Source organism: Rhinolophus hipposideros (assembly GCF_964194185.1).
Source record: "Rhinolophus hipposideros genome assembly, chromosome: 16".
NCBI lineage: Eukaryota > Metazoa > Chordata > Mammalia > Chiroptera > Rhinolophidae > Rhinolophus > Rhinolophus hipposideros.
Window position 1 is genome coordinate 16,617,525 of NC_138062.1, and position 20,325 is coordinate 16,637,849.

Consider the following 20,325-nt stretch of genomic DNA (forward strand, 5'->3'; position numbering starts at 1 on the left):
GAATGTTCTAGTAAGTTTGGTCAGAAAGAAAATAAGGCATCTTGTGATTAATATGATAAACTGTGTTTTATAAACTGGAGTGGGGGAAACAGGGAAGAAAGCAGAGAGATGATTGATAAGGAGAAAATAGAAGGGTCAAGAAATTTGAAGTCTTCATTAGGAGAGAATTGAGTGAGAGAGTTGGTAGGATAGTTTGAATTTTGGATTTCGGTGGTGGACTAGATCCACCTGACGATAAGACCTGGAGTGTAATCATGAAGTGGATCACCCATTGGAGGTGATGGCAATGGGAGATAAGAAATCAAGAACCCAAGAGAAAGGGTCTTCCATTTGGATGTTAATGCAACTCTGAGTGATGGCAGAAGTTGAAAGTTAGGTTCCAAAGTTTTCCATCAATAGGAGTGGATAAAAAAATAGCAACAATGAAGAATAAAAAGTGGCATGGCTACATAAAAAGGAGAGAGAGCGATCTGGGCGAGGCACTGGGGAGCAAGGGGACTGACTCTACCTCCTAACCAAGGGATAAAAGAAATGTGGGGAAACGAGCACTTCACTTCAGACTTTTAAAGCAGTCTTTGCAAGGGAGAGGATGTCAGGTTTCAGTTCGGGCCAGGGAAACACCCACCAGAAGCCCAGAATGTGGGAGAATTTGTTCACAAAAGAATGTGTCTTCGGGCATTCCAGAGGGCACAGTGGAAACAGAAGGCAAACGAGGCTAGGACATCACTTCAACAGGCAACTAAAATCACCGCTTGTGCAGAAAAACAAGAAAAGTGGGATGTTAGGGTGTAGGTAGCAGAAAGTTTCCAAAAGAATTATGCAAGACTTCTCTGAGTACCAACTGATCCAGTACCAAGTTTGTGAGTTTATTGACCTCTCCCTTTCATAAGTTTCTCTTCCTCTAGATTTCTCCTTTTCCGAAGAAATAAGATTGAGGGGGCCTTCGCATTCCCTTTCCTCCTGCTTTCCCATTGTTGTCCCTCTTTTCTCCAGCATCCTTCTCCTTCCTGGGAGATGCTGTCCTAAAGGATTGAGAGCGCCCGCCCCTCAGGGGCGGAGCGACCAGAGGTGGGCGGGTCCCTTCCCGTCGACGTGCTGCCGTCAGGACGCTGCTGTCGTAAGAGGACATCCGGTCCGGCTCCTGGCGTCGGAAACCGGCTCCGTCCGCCTTCCGTGGGGCTTAGTAGCTTCCTCCCCGGAGTCGCGGTGCACGAGCTGGATTTGCTGTCGCCGCGGGCCGGCATCACGCCGTTCCCTGTCCCTCTGCCCCCGGAGAGAGCCCGACCTCCCCGCGAGGGTGAGCGACGTCGGCCCGGAGCGCGCGCGCGGGCGGGTGGCGGCCGCCGGTTCCCGGAGCCGCGTGGCCCCTCCGCCGAGTGTCTGGCCGCCCCCGCCACCCCTCGGGGTCCTCCCTCCAGAGCCGCAGTGACCCGGTGCCCGTTTCCCCCGTGGGTGACTCGAGCCCCGTCCTGAGGAGGTCGGAGCGTTGCTGGCGCAGGGCTGAAACCCATACAAGGCGGAAACAGGACAATGTACCCTTTAAGTTCCCCAGACAAAAGGGGGAAAAATTGAGGCTCCGCTTGCTCAGCAGGCTGGCCCCTGGGGACGCAGAACATTCGCCCGTGGGATCCCCCGTGATCAGTTAGCGCGCTCCCGGGGCCGTCGCCGCGCGCGGACGTTTCTCCCTGGAGGTGTTGTCAGTGTAAATGCCGGCAGGGTGACCGGACGTAGCTGAGGTCCCCGCCCGCCGTCTAAGCGTCCCGGCCTTATTCGCCCCTGGTTTTGACTTCCGAGCCCTGGGTTCTGGTCGGCTCTTGTCACGTCGGCGTCGGAACCCCGAGTAGGGACACGTGGAGTGGCCTCCGTGTTTCTAGTGCGAGCAGCTGCCGTGTCATTTTGCTGTGCTGCGATGCGCCCTTTTGCATGAGTAAAACACACGTGTCTTCGAGGTGTGCTGTCTCGGGACCCTCCCCACGCGCCACGGGCTCGCCGGGCTTCGCATGAGGTGGCTTCTGTCTTCGGGCAGGTGGCGGGCCGCCGTCACCCGGGAAACTTGGGCCCGTCCGGGGACGTTCAGACGGGGGTGTTCGGGGTGGGGCCTACACGTCTGATGTCCTTTTAGGCATTTCAACAGCTGATTTTGAAAATCACGCTTGGAAAAGACTTTAAACATATGTCTACTTTGAAGAATGTCGAGAATGTCAGGATTTCAAAGCAAAGCCCGTAGTTCGTTAGTGTCTCTGCATGTCTTGGGCGCTGACTGTGTTCCAGGCAGGGCCGGGAGGCAGGCTGTGCCAAGGAAGACAGAGCTGGAACCCTTCAGGGGCTGGTGGTTTTCAGACGGATGAAAAGCCAAATTAAGATGAGTTATTTCGTGAGGAATCTTGTGTTACGCAATGCGGTGGTTGTTTCAGCAAAGTGATAAAAGTCGGCTTTCAAGCCATCGTTTTAATATATGCTGTACATATATACTCTTAAACGTATATTTGAACCTGTTAAAAATGACGGCAGGTCCTGCAATGTTTCCTTCGAATCATGTCCTTACAATGTGGATGAGGTGGCTAGGAACCTAAGTCTTCTTTATATCAATTAGCCAGTAGTCAACGTGGTTTTGTTACGGGCCCTTTCCTTTCACGTAAGTCGTCGTTAAAACTTAATGTACTAGATGCTCACTGCAGGTAGAGAGAGGGGCAGCTCTCAGGGTCAAAGCAACCATTACACCGTTAGTATCTTTCATCAGAGAAGTTAGGCTTCGTAGTTAATGTTGTCATTTGACTTGACTATTAGATGTTTTATTTAGATACTAGGAAACATATGATTTGTTATACGTCGTACCTTGGCAGAATCAGGTCATCTGAATATGTAGATCAAAAAGTGGTAAAGTGGTCAATATTAATAATATACTTTTTCATTCTTCAATGTTGTCCTTTATTTTTTATTTTTATTTTTTTTAAATTAAAGTTCATTGGAGTGACAGTTGTTAGTAAAGTTACATAGATTTCAGGTGTACAATTCTGTAACACATCGTCTATAAATCACATGTGTGCTCATCACCCGCAGTCAGTTCTCCTTCCATCGCCATATATTTGATCCCCCTTTACCCTCATCTCCCACCCCCCACCCCCTTACCCTCTGGTAACCACTAAGCTATTGTCTGTGTCTATGAGTTCTTGTTTCTTCATTTGTTTGTCTTCATTTGTTGTTTTCAGTTTTATATCCCACATGTCAGTGAAATCATATGGTTCTCTACTTTTTCTGACTTACTTTGGTCAGCATAATAAGCCCAAGACCCATCCATGTTGTCACAAATGGTACTATTTCATCTTTTTTATGGCACGGTAGTATTCCATTGTGTAGATATAGCTCATCTCATTTGTCCAATCATCTGTTGAAGAACACTTTGGTTGTTTTCGTGTCTTGGCCACTGTAAATAAATCTGCAATGAACATTGGAGCACATACGTCTTTATGGATACATGTTTTCAGATTTTGGGGGTAGATACCCAGGAGAGGGATTGCTGGATCACATGGTAATTCTATACTAAATTTTTTGAGGAACTTCCACACTACCTTCCATAATATACTTCTTAATGATTTCTTGTTAACCATATCTGCCTAGTAATTTTTAGAAAACTTGTTACAGAGTAATTATTAAAGGATGCTTAATGTCAGAAACACTGTTTTTTCCCAGTGGGAAAGAAAACGATTTGCTCTTAGAATAATTTTTTTTTTGGTGTTTACATTTGTTAGAATTGTTTGTAGTGCAAATAGTGCCTTATTTTAAAAGTCATCTATTTCATTTGGGATAATGTGTGCTTAATGTTTCATAAAGGCTTAAAATTGCTTAACCATCAAAACCATAGTGTTGAGTTTAAAATTTAATGAGAATAAATTTCTAAGTTTATTTAAAATAGCAAATGCAATCAGGCAATTATATCTTTTCTGTTCTCTTGTGTAGAAGGGGGAAAATGCCTAAAAAAAAGACGGGTGCTAGAAAGAAGGCAGAGAACCGCAGAGAACGTGAAAAACAGCTAAGAGCATCAAGAAGCACCATAGATTTGGCTAAACACCCGTGCAACGCTTCAATGGTAACAGCTTTTTTTGGTATCAGTTGATAGTTTAAAAATTATATAATAGTTGTCTGAAAAACACCTGAATAAAATTTTAGTGAAAACAGTGTTGCTGCATATATTTTATTGAATTTGAAATCTGTTAGTGTCATATCCATTGTTTTTGTTAACACTAAGTAGCAATGATTTTTTTATTTGATTTTGTTCTTTATAAAACCTACCTACCATATTACATTGGCTACTGTTGATGATAAGTAGATATTGACCAAGAATACATACTAGCATCAGTGTGACGAATTTTCCAGCTTCCCTTGCCTTATTTATATGCCTTAATTCAGTTTGTCCTATTGGAGCTTTACATCATTTAGCAATTCTTAACTCATTACATTTCTCTTTTCTAAACTTGCCGCTTTTCTTGACACATCTTTTGGTTTCCTATTTTACTACCTTATTTCCCTGTGCTGAGTGGGTTCGTCCTGATCATTTCTGGGCTGCTCTGTTAAAGTTGTGAAAAGCAAGAGATTATTTAGGTCATCATTACCTCTTTGTTTGACTGTGTTTCTCTGAGTGTCCCACATTTGTCTGTTTCCTCTCCTCTCTTCCTTTTCTATTCCTCTCTGTTTGTCTTTTGTTTTATCAAACACATGAGATGCGTTATGACTTAATTCCATAAACTATCGGGCATCTCCTGTGTTCCAGGTACTACTGGTTTAGGCACTGCAGGGGGTATATAGATGGATGACACAGGTAAACACTTTACTTATAAATGAAAAATCCAACAAATAATTGGGGAGAAATAGAGTTACTGAATGAATAGTGGACTAACCTGTGTAGTTGGGAAGGGCCAAGATGGAGCTGAGATACAGGGACAGCTGGAACCTGGAACACCTTATGGTTCCATCGGTGGGTTTTGCTTCTTTTTGCTTTTTGGTACCATTTTTCCAGGTTGTCTTACTCCTTGTTTTGGGCGCCTAGGTGCTGCTAGCTGGCATGTCTCACATCTCGTTGCCCTTAGAGAGAGAAAGAAGTCTGATACTTTAGACTTGGGCGAGTACCCAGTCCAGGACTGTTTATAGCTGGGGTGGGGGTTGGAGGAGCACAGATGGGACAATAGGGTCTCCTTTCTGTGTGTCAGGGTCATTTCTAGAGAGGAGGGGTATGGGGCAGACAAAACAAGAAACGACATACATAAGTACGCATAATGAGGGCCGGACTTTGGAAGTGTTGCCGTAGAAGTCCCAGAGGACTGAGGTGATAGAGTGTCTGGATGGGGAAGTTCACAGAGGAGGTAGGATCATCCCACCTTCCAACAGGTAAAGATTATGAGGAGGGACTTTTTAGGGACAAGTATTAGAATAAATAAGGCGTTGAAAAGAGAGTACAGGACATATTTTGAAAATGGCTGACAAATAGTGACTTGAATCTAAAGAGAATAGGCCAGCAAGATTTGAAAAGTGGTTAGGGACCAGATTGTTGAGAATTTTGAATGCCGTGTTTCAGATTCTGGATTTTCTGCGAGCCTCATCATATTCTCTCTTTCTTGTGTCTAGTCTGTATTATTTCTGATTCATTATAACAAAACAAAACATACTACCGCTGTGTTTAGCCTTTTTTATGATGAAAATGCCACTACCTTTATTATGTGTAGGTGCTTGTAGACATGGGTGAAGTTGGAGTTTGGGGAAGTGTCACTTAAATTTTAACATGAAGAATAGCATACTCTTTATAATGTAAGTAAACTTAACAGTTTTCAGCCAGGAGAAAATTAATTGTGTTTTTATATTTTACAGGAATGTGACAAGTGTCAGAGGTAAATTTTTATTTTTTTTCCTATCTATGTAGAATAATATAATATAGACCCTCTGATCTTTTGTCTGGCATTGACTGTATTTTAAAATTTTATTTTTCATGACAAGGCGGCAGAAGAATAGAGCGTTTTGCTATTTTTGTAATTCTGTACAGAAGTTACCAATTTGTGCACAGTGTGGTAAGTATATGGTAACTAAGGACACCTGCCCTTTATCCAACATTTGTTTGGCAGTATGAAACTGGGGGTTTATCATTATTGTTTACAAGAATGTTACACTTTACCAGTAATAAAATAGCAGAATGTTATTTGGCCTAGCAAAACACTATCAGGTCTTGATTTTTGTCTCTTTGATATAATGCTAGAAAATGATTAAGATACAGCTTAGGTTGTTTCACATGTTAAAAGATCAGATTTCAGACTAGTAACTTGGTGATCCTGAATTTTTAATAATGCTACCTTAGTCTTGTCGATATCCATTTGTTTACTTTTCTTAATTGTGATTCATGCTGATACTACCTGCAGTGTGTTAGACCATTGGGGATAATTTTATTCCACATTTACCTGGTGCTCACTTTTACAATCACTTGTTTTTCTGTTTGGCATTAGCATATGACTCGTGAATATCCTCACTTGGATTCCCGAGTGATTAGAATAGAGTTCCTAAAGCCACACTCAGTTCCCAAATATAAGGGGGAACTTTTATTAAGAGTAAATGTTATCATTCAGAGTGAAACTAGATGGTAATTTATAGAACAAGATTGGTGTTTCTCAAATAGTCTTCCTCAGAATACTTGGGATATAAGTTTTTCTTAAAATGATGAGTACATATGAGAAATGCCTCACGTTTCATCCCCTCGTTCCCACCTGGGAGGTTTCTATTACATATATAACATATGTTAAAGTTTCTGAAGACCTCCAGTAAATAAAGACACCTGATTCATTTTGTTCACTCCCATTTGTTCCCCAAACTTTTATTTGAACCAATGTCCCTTTTGGTTATGGGATAGTAGTTTCAGGGGGAACACAGTTTGGGATGTATTCATTTAAATGTATTTATGTATGTTAACATTGCAGAAAGTTAGGAATGTTTAGGGCGATATCCCTGAACATTTCTAGCTTAGTTCTAGCTTTCAAAGAAGACAACGTTGAGGTTTATCATTAATGATAAAGAGAAAAAAGGCTTAGCTAGATCACTCATCTGCCAGTGTTTATATCCTTATTTTATAAAAGGAATGAATATAGAGTGAGAAAATAGACTATGGAGAAGATTAAGTTCTTGCTAGGACTTTCCTATAATTTCAGTGTTTCTGGGCTTAAATTTTGTAGTGCTACCCATAGATGTATTTCCCACTTACTGATTCTTATACTGTTAGACATGGAACAGTTGGGTAGCTGCTGCATCTCGTTTCCAGTTTCTCTTTCTTCCCATTTCCTGTTGTCTAGCTTTGTTCCTCAGGTAATCAAGATAATGGAAAATTGGGTATCTTCTGTTTCTTTCATCTTCCACTTTGTGGAAGACTGAGATGGTTGAATAGTATGTCACCGTTAACCTTCACATAGTATGTGATAAGTAAACTTCCCGACAGTGTTTCGGGTTGGTAATTTGCTACTAGATCAAAGCTTTTGTGGCTGTATGGCGATTTTTAACTCTATCACTATATTGTTGTTTTTGTGCTCACTTGGGGACTATTTGAAAATACTGTTGGAGATGTTTACTTGGTGGCTGTGTTTGTAAATTTTTACACATGGATAAACTTAAAATTAATGAACCAGATAAGATGCATAACCATTATTTGGTTTGGTTTGGCTTGAGATGGTCTATGGAAAGAAATAAGCAATAACTTTACACCAGTCTGTTTTTATTGTGAATTATAAAATGTTAAATTCACTTTAAAGCATAGCTTTTTAAAATCTGTTTTAATTCATCTGAAAATTCACAACATTTTATGCTGCTATAATAAGTATAACTTACAATTTCTGATTTTACTACAGATATGAATTAATGTATGACTTTATTGTGCAATACATTTTTACAGATTTTTTTTTATTAAATTTATTGTGGTGACAATTGTCAGCAAACTTACATAGATTTCAGGTGTACAATTCTGTATCACATCATCTATAAATCCCATTGTGTGTTCACCACCCAGAGTCAGTTCTCCTTCCATCACCATATATTTGATCCCCCTTACCCTCATCACCCACCCCCCACCCCCTTACCCTCTGGTAACCACTAAATTATTGTCTGTGTCTATGAGTTTTTCTTTCTCATTTGTTTGTCTTGTTATGAGAAAGAAAAACTCATAGACACAGACAATAATTTACAGATTTATTAATAAATTTCTAATCTCAAAAGATCTGACAAAGATAATGAGATCCCAGTGATACAGTTTTACTTTTTTTTGATTATATGCACAGTAAACAATGCTGAATTCTATCCATTTGAAATTATTTCCATAAGAACTTAGGTTAGATAAAAAGAGGAATGAATGAATACTTGTATGTACTACTTTGCAAGACTAATAGTGCAAATTTGTTTGTTTACTAGGGAAAACCAAATGCATGATGAAGTCTTCAGACTGTGTCATAAAGCATGCTGGAGTATACAGTACTGGCCTTGCAATGGTGGTAAGCTTCTCGTCATCGTCTTTTAGACTATTATGTTTCCAAGGACAAGGGAAAGTCATTGTGATCAGTGGTTATTTTTTATAACCGTTATATTTTATAACTATATAATAGCACTGCTTTGTCCCTTGGTTCAATCAATCTGGAGTTATCTGGATTATCTATGGCCTGTTCTTTGTGTGATTTTCCTTTATTGCCCACTTGTTTTTGACTACTTCCTTTTTCTTATTGGAAAACATACAAGGAATAGAAACTTATTTAATGTTGACTTAAACAAAAATTCTTTTGTCAATAGTACCTTTCTAATGTGTCATAATTAGACTTCATACATAGTATATCATGTACTATGCTGGAAGCCCTGCTTAACCAAGGTTTAAGCTTTCGGTTAAATAAGCAACCTAGTTCCAAAAGAAACTAGGATTAATAGATTTTTAAAGCTTTATGTTTCAAAAAAGCATACCTACTTAACATAAAGTTATATATAATTTCTTCATTACATGTAGAATTTTCTAAGGAAATTCATCGTTTTAAATAATAAAAAGAATTGCATTGTGTGATACATTTTGCTCTCTTTTTCACTAAAAAAATGTTATTCTTTCAACCAGTTTTACTCTGTATTCTGTATGATTGATTTTATGCTCAGGTCCAAATTTCAGTCCACAAGGAAAGTAATACTATTTTACATCAAGCAGACTGTTTTATTTATAGTAACTTTCCAAGAACATAATTTTGCATCACGAGGCAGACCTTTTTATGATTATTATGATTTAAAATTATTCCTAATCATCTTGTAAATTCAAAACCATTGTAATCTGTCTTGTCCTGAGTGACAAGAGTTGTTTGGAGCGAGGAGGGCGACACAGGGTTAAGACAGTAGCCAAGAATAGAGTGCAGGGCCAGCCTCAAGGACTGAGCTCCTAATCGGCCAACACCTGGCTTTTATTAGTTAGGTGGGGAAGTAAAGGAGATAAAGCTTGTCAATCTCAAGATCTGTGAATCCCATACATTATAATAGGAAACCAATTCAAGCCAATCACCCTTGCTGCAGGCAGCTGAACAGGAAGTCTCAGGATGTATGTCCTTCCCCAAGGGACAAAACCTTTATGCATATGAATAGGATGGAGAGCACATCATTGAGTCACTTTCCCTGCAGGTTGTGGGAAGGAATGTGGTCACAGAGGCAGAAGCTCTCCTTATCCAGGGGAAGGTAGGGGCTGTGCCCACCTCTGTCAACCCCGTGGGTTCTCCTGTTGGTCCCCACTCTGCTCCACCTGGCTTGGGTTGTTGCCTCCATGGGGAATCTTACCGTCATTGGTTGACCACCATATTTTGGGGCCAAACAGGGAGACCTAAGGTGGAAGCACAAAGGTGAAGCAAAGTCCCTGAAAGGATTCGTCTCATAGACTCTCCTTGCTTTAGGGGCAGGTACCAGGAGACAGACAGGTAGGCTGCTGCGTGGCAACAGTAATCTTCCTTGGTAGCTTGCTTATGTCTAAATTTACCAGACACTTTAAAAAAAAAAATTTACCGAGTTGTATGAGGGTGAATGATAAAAGAAGACTTTTTTTGATAAATGTCTTTTATAAATGTCTTTATAAAAGAAGACATTTAAGTAGAATCATTAGCTGTAAATTCTAGAAAAGTGATTCTCTGGACATCTGTTTTTGCCTGTTGAGATTCCCTCTCCTTCACTCTTCTCCATCCTGCTTTGCCCTGGAAGACCCTGGCAGGAGACCTGAAGGTGGGAGGAGAATATGATCTGGTTGTTTATTCTCCCAACTCACTCTCTAGTGGGTCATCCTGATTTGGACACAGTTCCTCTCCATATGGCCAGGTAATCCTTTCCATATGGCTCTCTCTTGGGTTTCTGATAACTTCCTCCCCTCAGGCCCAGGGGTGGGAACTGTATCATCCCTTAATGTTTTTTCTAAGCCTTTCCCAGTTCTTTGTATTATCTCTTTTAAACTCTCCTGGATTACCCAGTTTAGTGTGCTCTCTCTCTGTTGCTAGAACCCTGAGTGATCCAAGAGACAGATTTGAGGATTTGCTGTCTACACTGACAGTCTACTTTTACAAATCAAAAACCATTTTTCCTCTTTGCTGGATACTAGTTTTAGTATTACAGAGCCTTCCATGGTAGAACACTGAATTGAGATTCAGAGGACCAGGACGTAAATCTCGGCTCCTCTGTAATGTAGCTCTGGGATTTGGACTTAGTATCAGCCCCCTGTCTCTCATCTGTGAAGGAAAGACTGTTCAGTCCATTTCCTTAAGATTCTTTCTAGCTCCTAACACCGTTGATGTTGTGTTATGGAAAAGTGTAGTCTTACCATCCTGTCTCTATATAGAATTGGAGAGTCTTATGCTGTCATTTAGTTTTGTATGTCTTACTTTAATTTTTTCCTCAAAGAAACATCAATTGATTTAAAGCATAAGTTGCCTTAAAAGAAAAAACATGCTGACAGAAGTTTAATATTTTCTCTCAATTATTCTAGAAAAGTTATATGAGTGATTATTTTATAAATTACAGTTAAGAAGGAATTTTCTTAAGTCAGAAATACTAATATTGAAAAAATTCAATTTAGTTACTGGAATTGCCATAGACAAGAATACTTACTTAAACTGTGGACTCTACACTTGAATTACAATTCAGTTTGAAGGCTACACTTCCAGCTTCTTGACTTACTTCAGTGATTAATATTAGGGTAAGTGTAGTTTCCCCCTTGCTCCTTTTTCTTTTGATTTCTAGCTAAGGTCTGTGTATTATAAATAGCTGTAGGTAGAGTAGTTTTCAGAGAACCCTCTTTAATTTTGGCTTGGAGTAAACAGTAACATTTTTTTCTTCAGTGAAGCCATCCACTGTCACTGAGGGCTGCTGTTACTAAACATACACACACAGTTTTGATGGTTGCTAGTAAACAGTGGTTACAGCCAGTCTAGTGACAAAGATTAATTTTCCGTGTTTGTCGGTTGCAGGGTGCAATCTGTGATTTCTGTGAAGCGTGGGTTTGTCACGGTAGGAAATGTCTCAGTACACACGCGTGTGCCTGCCCTCTCACTGAAGCCGAGTGTGTGGAGTGCGAACGAGGAGTCTGGGAGCACGGTAAGTGACGAACGACATGCGGGCAGTGAGCTCAGCTACACGCGAAGGCTGACTTTGAAACACTCTGCGTGCTCTTCCTACGAGTTTTTCAGGATACCGTCAGCCCTAACTCCTGGCACTGCTTCAGTCATTGGAAAAGGGACTTACACCAGCAGTCATAGTGCTAGTACTGTTATTCAAAACAGGCAGGGAGCCGTCTTAGGGGACAGCAGGGTGTGAGCAGGGGAGTATGATGTATGGGGAGTCCACTTTGTATGGTGCGTTGTGGCCGTTTTCATTGTAGCCTTTACAAGAACAAAGACTCGTGTTCGTTTGGGTGTAAATCTGAAATAACGTGCCATCGTTTCTTGAACAGTTTGATAGATAATGTGTTTTTTAAATGGAAGTTGACCGTATTTACATTTGTGGGTTTTGTTTTTAATCCAACAGGAGGCAGAATATTCAGTTGTTCTTTTTGCCATAACTTTCTCTGTGAAGATGATCAGTTTGAACATCAAGCCAGCTGCCAGGTTTTAGAGGCGGAAACATTTAAATGTAAGTCTAGACGTGTTAGACATTCTTTATACCCACGTTTCTTACTAGTCTAAGTGTTAAACTTCACATAAGAGGAATCCAGTTTTTCATGCAGCCTCTCATGGACTGTAATTTAACCCAATATCTATTTTCTGTGTGTAGAAAAAAATGCATAACACGTCCATTTGCTTTTTTCAACAGGGGTATCAGTGGCACTTTGGTTGGGTCAGTTCTTCATTTTCTTGGATTATTCTGAATACTAAATGTCATTTTCACCTCAAGGTTACTGTAACAAGCCTCCTACCTCACTTGTCTTTGTCTGTCTCTCTTTGTCTCTCTCTCTCTCTCTCTCTCTCTCTCACACACACACACACACACACACACACACACACGTCCCTCAGGTAAGTGATACCACCCCTAATTTATTTCCAGTAATTCTTAGATAGGGGTGTGCATCAAGAACATCTGTGGAGGTTTTTTAAAAAAATGCAGGTGCTCAGGCCTAATCCCTGGAGTCTGTCTTTAAGAATGTGGTGCTGGGCCTGTGCTTTAACCTCAGACATCATTCTCATTTATCTTCCAGTTTGAGAACCAGTGTTGCTGACATTTTATTTCTACTCTTGTTTCTCAAAAGTTCAAGTCTTGGAGTTAAAACATTACTTGAATTCTTCTTGTTGGATATGATTCTGTTTACATCATGAAATCTTTCTAAACCTGTTTCCTTAAAAGAAAGATGCTATTTTCTTTTCAAAGAGTTAACTGAAATGAGAATCCATATAAAGAAAAGCATTAATTAGAATGACACCTGGCACTTAGAAAGCCCTTATGAGAAGGTAGATAGCATCATGGGAAAGACTGAAATTCTCCAGATATTCTCTTGAAATCGGTATGAAATGCCGATCCCTATATTCTTATTTTGGTATGAAATGCCGATCCCTATAAATTCATCTATAAATTGATAAGTCATATATATATATATACATATATATGTACATATATATAATGTAACATATTATATGTTATATATGTAATTCTTGCAAAATTTGTACAGAAATTCTCAGATTAAAGGAACATCTTAAAGTATATAGCAGTTGTTGGTTTTCTTCCTTCTGTCAGGGTATTCAATCTCATTTTTATATATCCTCCAGGTTATAAAACAGAAAAAAAAAACTGTCTTATGATTGATCTAAGTACTTCAGGTACGAATTGGTGGAAAATACTATTTTCATTCAGAGTTTGAATCTGGACATAATGTGTTTCCCCCACAGGTGTTTCATGCAATCGGCTCGGTCAGCATTCCTGTCTCCGTTGTAAGGTATATTTGCGTATTTTTTATTTTTAGATTTTGTTTTTAATCCCTACATTCCACCGCCAGCCCTTGGATGACTGATAGCTATGATTAATGTGCAAAGATCCTTAAATATTACTGAGTTCAGTTCTTTTATTGTAGAGATTGTGGAATTGCATTGAGAAAGCTTAGCGACTTTCCAGAGGTCATCCAGTTGGCTTGTTTTAGAGTTGACACTAGTGTACATGTCTCTTAAATCTTAGCTCAGTGTTTTCACACCTTTCGTTTATGGAGAATATTCTGACCAAAATGATGGGAGTATATGTTAATTAATGTCAAAATTCACTTGCTTAGGAGAGTTTGAGTAAAGTAAAGATTTCTATAACGTTTTATTTCCTAGACCTTGTCTCCAGCATTTCTGTTTGTTAAAGATCACTAAAGAGGTACAGGTGACTCACTTCCTCTCACAAACACTTCTCTGCTTGTTGGTGATATTCCTGACTCCACCTTACCTCTCCCTAAGCTCTTCAACTTTGTCTATTCTTTTTCCTCTGTCTTAGATCACTCTTCCATCTTTGCTTGCCTTACTGCACACCCATTCTCCTTCAGATCTCAGCTAAGACTTCATGTCGCCCAGGCGGTCTTTCCCGAATCCCGTATCTGGTTTAGTGCCTCTCCTCTGTACTCCCTTTCAATGCACGGTGTCTTGCAGTTGTCTCTCCACTGGTCTGTGTCCCAGGTAGACTGTATACTATGCGAGGGTAGATAGGCTGCTCACCTTTATGTCATCAGGGGCTTTGCGAATACTAGTATATGTGTGAAGGAATAACTTTGTCTACATGCCATACCCTGTGAATAGCTTCTACCTTATGTTAGGTCAGTTCAGAAGAGTCCTGACAAAGACTGTTTCCCTTAAGACACTGAAATCAGGAATGTGATCAGTATCAAGAAAACTCTTAATCTCTGCCCTAACAATATGTATCTTCAAATTTCCTTGAAATAGTGAATGTCTTTGTGTATTTTTTGAATTATTTGTTTACTTGCTTATTTTTACTTCTCTGATATAGGCTTGTTTCTGTGATGATCATACAAGAAGCAAGGTGTTTAAACAAGAGAAAGGAAAACAGCCCCCCTGTCCTAAATGTGGACATGAAACTCAGGAAACTAAGGATCTTAGCATGTCAAGTAAGGCTCTTATTAACAGCAGTGGGGGGATTTTGCTCTTGTGCTTACACGAGATTTATCTCTTTTTTTTCTCTATTTTCGTTTTTGTCTCCTTTCTATTTGAAAAGATGAATGTGTTCTCTTAAGAAGGTGGAATTTTACAACCTTAGGAAATATATGGGTAAAATTTCTCAATTTAACTTGAGAAATATACCATCATTCTCTCTGGTATTTGGCATTTGCTTCAGTTAATGACATAGTGACTACTGAAATTTCAGATCAAAAAACGATTTTTCTGTTTCTGCTGAGGCTTCCTTGTTCAATAATTGAGTAGCTATAAATCCTTAATATTCAAGTGCTGATAATCTTCAGTCCTTGGAAGTTGGAATTCATTCTGAAGCCGTTCTTAGGTGTGTAGAATCTGAGCAGCTGTGCTTATCATGTACCACATCACTGCTATAGAAAATGGTTTCATGGTTTTTACATAACTTCTATGAAGGAATAAGACTACTACAAATATGTGAATAGTAATGCAGCTCACAATTTTGTTAAAAAGAGTTTGACTTTTTAGCAAACATCAGAATGGAACCATACTTCTGAATGACTTACAGTACTTTGTTTAATCAGAGATACAGTTCTACGTTGAGGTAAGACTGGCGATGTTGCTGATTTTTGCACTAAACTGTTGCTGCTAAGGCAGAAGAAATGAAAGCCTTTGTCTTCTAGGACATCTGAATTATAAAATTGCTCTTACGAAAAATGTAACGGCATATGGAGTCAACTCTCTATGATTTGAAAATAATTGATCAGACAAGGGGCATTTTAATTTTTAGTATGCCTTATTTAACTAATTTTTAGAGAGTGCTATTGTTCTTATTTTGTTTTCCAACTTCTTCCAGATTTAGTGAAGTGACACTGTCATCTTTATTATTTTGTTATATATGGTGTATTTGTAGATTCCAAGCAGGATTGAACTGATTGTTATTTTTAAGGTTTCCTTTTTTTCCAATTAAATATTAAGTGAGGAAATTAGGGAAATGTGGCCTACTTTTTCATTTGGGAATAAGCAGCAGCCAATCAAGTCATGTAATTTTATACATTGTAGAGAAAAATGAGGATGTAGAGAATGGGCACTAGTCAGTTGCCATGTACCTATCTGTCTCTTGTAGCACGCTCCCTGAAATTTGGCAGGCAGACTGGAGGTGAAGAGGGAGATGCAGCGTCTGGGTCTGATGCCTATTGGAAGAGCCTTTCATCCGATAAGTACGGTGATACCAGCTACCATGATGAGGAGGATGAGTATGAAGCAGAGGAGGATGAAGAGGAAGAAGAGGAAGGTGGGAAGGATTCAGATGCTGAGTCGTCAGATTTGTTTACTAATTTGAATTTAGGAAGGACCTACGCCAGCGGCTACGCTCACTATGAGGAACAAGAGAACTAGGGAGAGCCGCGTGCCCACCATGACCTTGTCTGAGGAGAAGGCAAGTGCCTGACGGACTGTGTGGGTGTTCAGAAGTCCTGTCACTTAGCCTCGGGTGAAAGACTAGTCACAGGTACTGGCGCAAGGAGTGGAGCATAGCATTTTTATAGGAACGGATAATCAGGCCTATAGCATAAGAAAAATGATTGCAAATGTGGGATATTTATGGATCCAAGCAGCTGAAGGAAGGAAGCATCATGGATTGGATTTTTACTGATTTTAGAATATTTAGGATTTACTTTTAGGCAGGATAAAAGAATAGGATGATAATATATTTGTTTGAAACTAAATTGCTGTTTTTATGAAAAAACACTGCTTATGAATTCATTCTGATTTTGTAAAATGTAATGGGTAAAATGAATTACTGTATTTTTGCTCGTATGTCCATAGGATACAAGTCAGGTGTTATATGCTAAATTTTCATTAAATCTTGTGTTATCTCACATAGTCATAGTATGTATGTTTTAGCAATTGGCTCATTTATTTCTTCACATTGTGTGTCCTGAACAGTGTCTCTTATTAATGCCTAAATGTATAGACAAAGGAGACCACATAGGCATTTTTCAGAGACGCAGAATCAGAAGCAGTATTATTACATGGATGCTTTACCCGGGAAATTTTATTTCTTTTTGAATAAATCTAGTATTCTAGTTATATACTTTTGATGTTTTATTCAATTTTTTTGTTCTCAATGTTTTAAACTTACTTTGGAAAGCATTCCAACATTTTTGTATTTGCTTCATTTTTTTCTCTAATATGTGAAATAGGTAGCGGAGGTTAATATCGTGGTAGGGCGCAAGTTGTGCAAGTTCATGGTGGAGGTGGAGAACAGACAGTTGCTGGCACAAGTTCTAATTGTAACAGCTTACACTGGGAATGAATTGGGAGGGAGTGGTGGAAAGGAATGCGCTATCGGATCGGCTGGCATTTCAGAAGAACGGAGAAAACTTGCGCTCTGAGGATAACCGTGTTGGAAGGTTATTGCTGAGCCATTCTTACTCTACAGAAACATAATGGACAGCTGAGGGCAATAACGGGCAATGGAAACCGGGTGTGAGAGCCAGAAGGCCTCTGGATACATGTGGAAAAAGCTCTCATCTCTCGCAGCAGCAGAGCTGAGAGAACTGAGGATGAAGGCCAGGACTTAGTCTGAATGGATAAACGTCAAAGATGGCTGCCAAAGGCAAGGCACTGTTTGGGGAAACCTGGGATCCTGACAAGTGAGATGCACACATCGGAATGGATACCTCTGAATAGTTTTACTCCCCAGACTGCTGAGCTCTCTGAGCCTGCAGTCATAGCCCACCCCCCTCTGTTAAGGAGGAGCACCCCCCCACCTCTGCCAAGCTGGATGACAATGCAGAGGTCTCTTTCTCGGGCAACATGTGCCCCCTTCAGGACTTGCCCTGTCTCCAGGCTATGAGGCCTAGAATTAACGTTAAGTAACTAGAATTAGGCTTAAGCAAAACTCTGCTGGAGAGGTTCTGGGCCTGAAGAGAGGAGAAACAGACCACTATGCCCCCAAGGAGCGGCAGGAATTGGCAGGTGCTGGGAGGAGCACACCTGCGACGAGAATGTGAGGGTGTTGGTCAAGATGCCAGAACAGAGTCTGGGTGGCAGCACCCACATTGGGTCCTTGGGCTGCAGGACGAGAGGTATCTTAAATTAATAGGACTTAGCACTCCAGCTAGGATCTCTAGACATGGTGTGAACTCAGTACCAGGATGGCTTCTAGAAACATGGCAAAAGCTACGGCCAATTCTGAGCAAAGTTGAAATGTCAGCATTACTGTGGCAGATGGTGGAGGAAAGGATTAAAAGGGTGAAGGAAGTAGGTACGCTTTAAATGGATAGCTTATCTTTGGCTAAAGGTCCATCAGATGATTATGTTCCACTGGAAGGCCCAGGGACAAACCATGTAACAAGGTCATAATGACAATTGTTGATGAGTGTGGAGAGGGCATAAGGGTCACTAAAAACTTTAGTGGTGACTCTAGGCTACTGCTGATAATAAAAACAAACTATTATAAAGCTTAGCTTGCCGACGGCAGTGGGTGGTAAGACCCTGAAACAGTGGCCAAGTGGCAGTGCCTAGTTGCCAAGAGTCGGGCTTACAACTATAATGACTCAAGCTGGGAGTGGTTAGCCAAGGGGGCCTGACCTGCAGAGAGTTATGAAGAAGGCTAATAGAGTACAGCACCCTTCGGAGCGAAATAAAATCACCAGCAGACATTTTTCTTCCCATCTCCATAACTCTGGGCTCTGCATAGTCACGATTCGTATCCTCAAAGGGGGCACCTCATGGTACCCAATAAGCACTGCATTGAATTATAATCTGTGCCTGCCAACTTGGCATTTTTGCTTTTTAAGTCTAGGGAATCGCCATGAAGAAGGGAAATCACTGTCTTGGCAGAGGGAGATAAGTGACTCTTCGTCAGGAGGAGGGAGGGCTGCTCTTACATGGTGGGGCAGGAAGGAGTCTATGTGTAGTCCAAGTGATTCACCTGGGTTTTCCAGGTGCTCCTTTGCTTACTTGTGATCATAAATGGGCATGGAAAAAATCACTCCAGCCCGTGAGGGGCATGGTGACTAGATCCCTGGGGGATGAGGGTTTGGGTCATGCCAGCAGGTCAGCCAGAGACCGGGTAGTAGCAGTCATGCAGCTGCAGGGTCTGCCCTGCCTGGAGCAACCCTTCCTCAGGCCTAAGCATCTGCTGACCCAGGAACTCGTTGACCTATTTGGTTCAATATGGCTCACCTATGACTAAGAGCTAGTAAGCTGTTTTCCACATGCAGAATCTAGTACCTGACAATAACAGGGCGAATATATTTTCCTTTTTCATTGTGGTCATGGTTTGGTAAACTCTTGGCTGGAATTTTGTAATGATGGGGGTGAGGGTGACCTTTATATGTCACCTGCAAGCTTCTGCTCAGACTGAATGTATGAGTCCAGTTCAGAAAGTGACTAGACCATAGAGCCTGCATACCTGTGCTTTGCAGAATGATCCTGGTTACTTATTTGCCTAACCGGACCGACTCAAAGGATGAAACTTAATATAGTAAATCCTTAGTCACATTTTGTTGGAATCACACATAGTGCCATGATAAATTAGACAGAGCGAAGCATTCTAAATAAGGAAGCGGAGTTAAAACACAATGTATACAAAGGCCAGACTGTTTCTGAGAAAGAATCTTGGTGGGAAGGCAAAAGAAGATCCTCCCTACCGTTTGCTGATTTTCCCGTACTGCATTGCGGCAAGTCTCCCCAGACTATGAGGTCTTTCTCCTCCACTCAGGGTGTCTGCTGGGCTCCACCTAGGTCCCCCTTCCCTGTGCTGGGATTTGCACAACCGCTTAAGGCAGGCAGTGGGGGTAACTGTAAGGCTCATCTTGGTTCTCATAGGGATCACTGTCCCCTTCATATCTGATGTCCTGTGTCTTGAGACCTAGTATTTCATATATTTTGTCCCCCTGCCCCCACCCCCTTGTGTTTCAGGTGGGAAAGTAGATCGGGCCTCTGCTACTTCATTCTGGCTGAAGTCTAGTCAGTCTTGATATATTTTACTGTGTAGAAACTAGTTCTTTAGAGCTGACTCTTCTTTGATGTACTATTTTCCATCCACATTTATAAATATTCTGTTAGTATTTTTAATCCAGTAAAGAAAAAAATAGATAACAAAAATCTACTTGCAGTACTGTATGTATCTATTTCTGACTGTTAGTTACACATACTAAAATTGTGCCTTGAAGAAATCTCGTCAGTGGTTTTCTGTTACTATGATAATAATTCTTACTACCAACTTGACATGTAGGTGATACAAGTTTTAAAAATTATATTTATTGCAGATTTAATTAAGTAGATTTTTTTAAAGGGTAAGGAGTAGTGTTTTATTCACCATTATATCCCCAGCTCCTGGCACACAGTAAAATAAACAAAGGTCTGTTAAGTGACTGGTACTAATCAAGTACTAGTACTAATCAAGACTTATAAGAGCTACTTAGATAGGCATTACCCCTTATTAAACAACTAATATGTGATATACAAGGGTGCCAACAAAATGTGTACACATTTTAAGAAAGGAAAACTGAATTAAAATTGTACTAAATATATACCAATGATAAAAGATGAATACAAGTCACTTTTGACTTCTGCAATGACAAGATGTGCTCAGAGTGGTTACCATCAGCATAATTTTAATACAGTTTTTTTCCTTTTTTAAAATGTGTGTATACTTTTTGGGCACCCTCTGTATATGAGCTTACATTTAAAACAT

General features: G+C 40.3%; 1 protein-coding gene across 1 annotated transcript; it reads left to right on the top strand.

Moving 5' to 3' along the window:
* The first annotated feature begins 1,094 nt into the window (after positions 1-1,094).
* Positions 1,095-16,789, top strand: ZNF330 (zinc finger protein 330). Its single transcript, XM_081077766.1, has 10 exons — positions 1,095-1,297; positions 3,958-4,087; positions 5,860-5,879; positions 5,986-6,056; positions 8,428-8,507; positions 11,481-11,607; positions 12,037-12,141; positions 13,389-13,435; positions 14,476-14,593; positions 15,742-16,789. Exons 2-10 carry the CDS (start codon positions 3,968-3,970, stop codon positions 16,011-16,013), a joined length of 960 nt encoding a protein of 319 aa, XP_080933892.1. The 5' UTR covers positions 1,095-1,297; positions 3,958-3,967; the 3' UTR covers positions 16,014-16,789.
* The last annotated feature ends 3,536 nt before the right edge of the window (positions 16,790-20,325 follow it).

Excerpts from the sequence above, each read along its gene's own strand:
- ZNF330 (XM_081077766.1), top strand. The coding sequence starts at position 3,968 with ATGCCTAAAAAAAAGACGGGTGCTAGAAAGAAGGCAGAGAACCGCAGA. Across the intron at positions 6,057-8,427 it reads ACCAATTTGTGCACAGTGTG|GGAAAACCAAATGCATGATG; the intron begins GTAAGTATATGG and ends TTTGTTTACTAG. Across the intron at positions 11,608-12,036 it reads ACGAGGAGTCTGGGAGCACG|GAGGCAGAATATTCAGTTGT; the intron begins GTAAGTGACGAA and ends TTAATCCAACAG.